This window comes from Megalobrama amblycephala, linkage group LG3 (genome assembly GCF_018812025.1).
Source record: "Megalobrama amblycephala isolate DHTTF-2021 linkage group LG3, ASM1881202v1, whole genome shotgun sequence".
NCBI lineage: Eukaryota > Metazoa > Chordata > Actinopteri > Cypriniformes > Xenocyprididae > Megalobrama > Megalobrama amblycephala.
This window is the reverse complement of record NC_063046.1, coordinates 50,110,834-50,116,833: the sequence shown is the minus strand read 5'-3', so window position 1 is coordinate 50,116,833 and position 6,000 is coordinate 50,110,834. Positions and strand designations below refer to the sequence as shown.

At 35.0% G+C, this 6,000-nt stretch overlaps 1 protein-coding gene across 5 annotated transcripts in view; it reads left to right on the top strand.

Annotated features, from left to right (window-relative positions):
- The first annotated feature begins 1,970 nt into the window (after positions 1–1,970).
- Positions 1,971–6,000, top strand: part of LOC125265611 (nuclear factor 1 B-type-like) — a 106,790-nt gene continuing 102,760 nt past the window's right edge. For 2 of the 5 annotated variants that reach the window (XM_048185943.1, XM_048185940.1), the window contains exon 1: positions 1,971–2,294. In XM_048185943.1, coding sequence (XP_048041900.1) covers positions 2,199–2,294 — 96 coding nt within the window. In that variant the 5' untranslated portion in view covers positions 1,971–2,198. The remainder of the gene's footprint in view (positions 2,295–6,000) is intronic. The other 3 variants (XM_048185941.1, XM_048185939.1, XM_048185951.1) reach the window with 3 other exon arrangements.

Genomic DNA, 6,000 nt, shown 5'->3' with positions numbered 1-6,000 from the left:
AAACATAATTTAAGTATAAGGGTTTACTCAAAAATGTTGAGCTACACAAAAATAAAACTAAACTCTTCGTTCAGAAAATGTAATTGTTTTAAGTTGCAGACTTTAACTTCAGTGTACTCAACCTTTATAAGTTAGTAGAACTGTTTGGGTTTACAGTGTGTTTCATCATGTTCATTTCAAGACTTCGTGTTTCATAGTTTGTTAGGCATCCAGAGTGGACTACACACATCAAAATAATTGTGGTATTTTCTAATAAGGTTGCTATGCAAAGTATTTAAAAAAAAAAATAGTAGCCTAGTATATAAAATATAATTTTAAAATTATTTGTTTCAATCTACTTTTAGGGTAAAAATTAAATACATTTTTGATTAAAATATAATAAATATAGAAATTTTACAATTATATGCAAATACACTTTGCATACTGTAACAGAATTCCTTCAAGCACCTTTCTTAGAATCTGTAAAGATTTAATGGAAACAATTTTGTCAGACCTGAAAGTGATATATTCCAGCTAATAAAATTTAAAATGAGAAGAAGATGCTGAACGTCATGGAATAATCCAATTAAGCACCCGGAGTTCCAAAAGTCTGAAAAAGCCTGTCAGCTTGGGAAAAAATAAGCTTCACAAAACAGTAAAAAGGCTAAATTGACAGTATTGCTTTTTTTTTTTTTTTTTTTTTGTATATAAGACAAATAATCAGACATTTGATTGTTTGTCCTATATACAGTAAATAAATATGAAGACAAAGATGTAATACAGAAAAGGCAAGGGTTTTTCTTAATTTAGTTTTTTTTTTTTTTTTTGCCAAAACTGTCTGTTCTCTTTTTTTCTTTTTTTCCCAAATAGATGCAATTTTTTTTAATTAACCTTATCTTTACAGTTCAATTGGTTTAATAGTGGGCTTACTAACATTGCATAACACATTCAACAGAAAACTGTTCAATATTCGTTCACTCCTTTTACTTCTGTATGTATTTTGAAACAATAAACCCATTGTCTTCTCCATCTCAAGATTCATCCCTCCATGTTGCATCAGACTACTAATTCTTAAAACTCATATCAACTGTCAAATATTTAACATATAAATAAGATTAGTGCCTTTGTAATGTTTTCTATTAGAAATCAGAACTTGCTTTTCAGTGTTTATTTTATCTCCTCTCAATGAAAAACATTTGTGGTGTTTCACACCAAAACTGTCTGTTAACTGACTTTGAGCTCAAATTGTTTTTTGACTTTCTTTACATGCTAATGCTAATGCTAATGCTTCAGTGATACTTGAGAACATGACACCACGGCTAAAGAGAACACAGTTTATTTTCTTTACATGTAAATAAAGAAGATGTTTAAATTTTCTTGCTGCTTCTGAATCAAATGTTTTTTTCCGCTGCTTAGAAAGTGGCGTTCAAAGCTCGGTGAAGTAAGTATGGCAGGCTAGTAAGTGAATGGACTTGGAATACCTGTTGGTGTTTGCGCCTCTCTTTCTTTCTTTCTTTCTTTCTTCCCAGCTTCTCTCTCTCTCTCCCTATCTCTCTCTCCCTCCCTCCCTCATTTGCTGTATAAGTCTGTGATATCTGAACCGTGCCCGGCTCTCATGTCTATGAAACTCCCCAGTCTTTGTTTGGGGAATATAATTCCCATTTGGGCCTCCCCTCATCGACACAGAATGAGGAGTGTTCGGGGGAGGGGGGGGGGCAAAATGTGTGTGTGTATTTATGGCTTTAGGGTGGGTTCGGGGGGGATTCCAAAAACCACAAATCAACAATATAGAACTGATGAAAATGCAAATAAACTTTAAAAAGCATCCACGCATACAGGCACCTTATTGGTTGCCCACTTGTTGTACTGCTCAAGATGCCAAAAAAAAAAAAAAAAAAAAGAGAGAGATCCATGCTCCTGTTCTGCACAGCTTAAAAAATTAAAGCCCTGGCCGAGGTGGGGGGCTCTGTGTGTGTGTGTGTGTGTGTGTGTGTGTGAGGGATTCAGATCCTGATCCTGTCATTACAGGCAGCACTGGAGGCTGGAGTCATCGCTAGAGCACAGGGCTATGTGCGTGCATGTGTGTGTGTGTGTGTGTGTGCGCGTACACTTTTTTCCTCCCATAATGCAGTGTGATAAGGATTGGCCTACATGGGGCTGAGAGAGTGGCGTCTGATGAAGGCTTGATTAGTGTGTTATCTACTCCTGAGCTGCTCCTGATGAAAGCTACTGACGGGAGAATGGCTGGGAAAACGGCAGACAGCTCCATCAAATGGCAGCTATGTTATGACATGACAGCCAGGACCTGGTGGATGGTAAGTTTGGTGCTTTTTGGAGCTTTTTTTTTTTCTCCTTCACTTTTTTCCCACCAATTTTTAAGTGACGTAACTCCTCCTTCAGTGTGATTCATGGCATGTCTTAGAGAAAAGGTTTTGCCGAGCAGTTGTTTGAATTTGAATTGTTTTATCATTTGAAAAAGTTTACTGATATCTTTACAGAAGTATTTTACAGAAGCTTTTTGTGATTTGTGTAAAAGTGTAATAACATGTTGTTTTTTGTATTTACTTCCTTTTTTTATTGCTGTACTTCATTTTATTCATTTGAGCATATTGCTGTTTGTAATCCTGCTTTATATATTCCTAGTCTTCTAACGTGTTGATAATCAATAAAGCGCATGTTGTATAGGGATGTCACTGGTGTCACGTGAGGTCAGGACCCTGCGTTTGACTGTCAGGAGGTCAAGGTTTTTTTCAGAGACCCTCTTCTGTTTACATACTTGATCTATGCCAGGTTATAACATACTTTTAATCAAGTTTAAGGTGTCTATCCCAATTTTCATTGTTTAGGGGATTTTGAAAGTTTGTCGGAGATGATCAGGGACTCCTTCAGATGAAAACTAAGTTTTAAAGTTTTATAAGAAATCAGTTATTCTAGATGATGTTTCTTGCAGCCGCTGCTCAGTTGATATTTCTGATCGTGACTTTCTTCCCTGGTTTTGGTCATGCAGCTTATGAACACTGTCGCACAAGATGTGGTCTTGCTCTGCACTTGTTGACATTTTTCTCTCTGTTTGTCTATTTTCCGTCCTGGCAGACAAAAGCCTCTTGTTTGAGCGTCGCTTTCAATGAAGCTACTTGCTGGTTCTCATTCCACTATGAATGTTAATTTTGCATCAAGAGTCATACTTTTTTTCCTTCTGCTAGCTGTCTTGTGAGTCAAGTATTTATTATCGTGTTATTTCATAGGAGAGTGACAATAATTACAGTGTAAAGGGATGCCTCTAAGCCACCGTTTTAAATGTTTCAGAACTACAAAAATGTTATCACCTTTTTTGCTCCAGAAAAAGTCCAAATTTTAGTGGTAACTTACTTTGCTCATTTGGAACCAATATGACACTTTAGTATTTTCAGTTATGAAGTCAATAATTTGGTGTTTAAAAAACAAAAACTAAACAAAAACTGTGGATCCTGTCTGAGCCATTAAAAGTGAACTCTGGAACTCAAATACAAATACAAATGAAATTAGTATACATAATTTAAAGAGGCTATATGTTGAAGGATAACTGCAATAACCATTTTTTTCTCTACTTTTAGAAAAGTTAATGTTTGTCTTTTCTGGTTGTAGATATGTTAGAGTTTGGGTTACACACTCATTATTGTAGTATTTTATTATGCAGTTTTTTAAATGTTAATTTTTCATAGTATGCTGATTTGTTTTTAATCATTTTTGCTGAAAATGATTAAATAAAAAGGCAGTAATTAATTTGGAAGCACATACAAGTAAGGGACTACCTTTATGTTTAGTCATTTTCAGTACAAATGTTATAGTATACGTGAATGTTATACAGTAGATATGTGTACATTAATAAGAAATGAAAAGATGTCATGTGTTTACCATTGAATATTCTCTCTATTTATGTAAAATAATCAAATCCAAATAAACATTCTCCTTGGCTTTAGTTTAATTTTGACAGATGGGAGATTTCATTCTTCTCAACCAGTGTCCAATGGCATATCTGAGTTTAATCAAGAATTTGGAACATAACACATTTCAAAGTAGTTTTCGTAATGCTTAATATAAAATTAATATAAAACACATTGGATCTGGCATGGACTCACCTGCAGATAGACATAAGCATCTAAACAAGGACAAGGTCCAGACATGGTTTAGTTCGAAATGCTGACCACTCAAGACTAAGAAACCGGCGCAAAATGTCAGCACTGTCAGCAGATGCTGGGGTGGGCTAGGCAGAGAGGAAAGCAGCATTTATCGCTAATCCCTGTGGCCAACAGTCGTTCATTAAGGTACACACTACGGCCCCCCCTTTTTTGTTTATTGAGGGTCTCTTTTTTTTTCCTTTTTGCAAGAGTCCCCTGTCTGGCTTGCTTTGTGCAGCTGGGAGACTGATGTCAGTCTGCATGCAGCCTCCCAGCAATCTGGCCTTCAGACGATACTCCTGCTCTCCTGCCGAATGTGGGTCGAAGATTAGCATAATACCAACTAATCGTGAATAACATTAGCATTGAGTAAGGCAGTAATTAAAAGGATTAGCGGTAGGGGAAGAAATAAATGAGGAAATTCTATGACAACTGTGTTTATGATATTGATTGGATGACCACTGGACTCTGATGCTCAGGACTGTTGGTCAGATGATGAGAACATGTTGACTGGCTTATAATGGGTAGTCAAAGTTTTTTAGAATTTGTACTTGTTTAACTAATGAATGTCTGTATTATGCCAGTTGTAGTGACTGCATTCTGTGAATGTCTAAATACGTACTAATTAAACATGTATGAACATAAACAAGTTTTCGGGAAAGAACTTTATTAAAATAAGAGTCTTGAGATGCTTTGGGTTTAATTCTTCAATGACCAGCGTGTAAACTGATCACAACATGGGATTAGTGTCAACTGACATTATGACAGTAGTGATGTTGCTCTTTTAGATGGGTCACCTTGGTACTTTTGATTTAGACTCAAATCCTCAGACTGATCTAACAAGGAAATGGTATTGTTTGTCTGGAAGCAAAACTCTCTCCATAATCACAGTGTTAGTTATTTCGGCTGTTGAGCACACCTCAGGTTTGTGTGATCATTATCATAGGGATCAAGCTCAGCTTCTCTAACTGCTGTCTGCCGGCACTTTGTATTATCAGAGCAGCATGTTTAGAGCTTCTGCCACCTTCATCTCACCATCAGCCTCTAGTACCACTACTAGTACCACATTAAACAACCACTAAAGGTGCTCTCAGAATTTTATTCTAATTAAATGTTTGACACATAAAGAAACAAATAGTACTAACAAAAATAAAATAAAATACTACTACTACTACTACTACTACTACTACTACTAGTAGTAGTAGTAATATTAATTATTATTTTAAATATTTAACAGTACAATTGGTTTCTTCATTTGTAAAACATATTTAATGAGAATAAATTAATAATAATATACCGCCTTCCCCAAGCTTAATTATACTCTGCAATCAAATTAATACAGAGAAGAAAAAAGGTTACACTTTATTTAAAAAGTCCATTTTACACATGCTACTAACTATAAGTAACTTCAGTAACACTTTAGTATAGGGAACACATAAACTATTAACTACGCTTTTCCCTTAATAAACTCCTAATTTACTACTTATTAATAGTTTTTACGTTAGCTGTTAAGTTTAGGTATTGGGTAGGATTAAGAATGTAGAATACGGTCATGTAAAATGAGGTATTAATATATGCTTAATAAGTACTAATAAACAGCCAATATTCTAGTAATATGCATGCTAATAAGCAACTAGTTAAACGACCCTAAAATAAAGTGTTACCGTAACTTCTAACAACTACAGTACATGTCAGTTAACTCTAATCACTTTGCAACTACATGTCAACTAACTCTCATTAGAGTATTAGTAGACTATTAGGTTAGGGTAAGTAGAACAAGTTGACATGTACTTGCAAAGTTATTTATTATTTATCAGTAGAATGTCTGTTGTAGGACCATCAAAATAAAGTGTTAGCAGATATT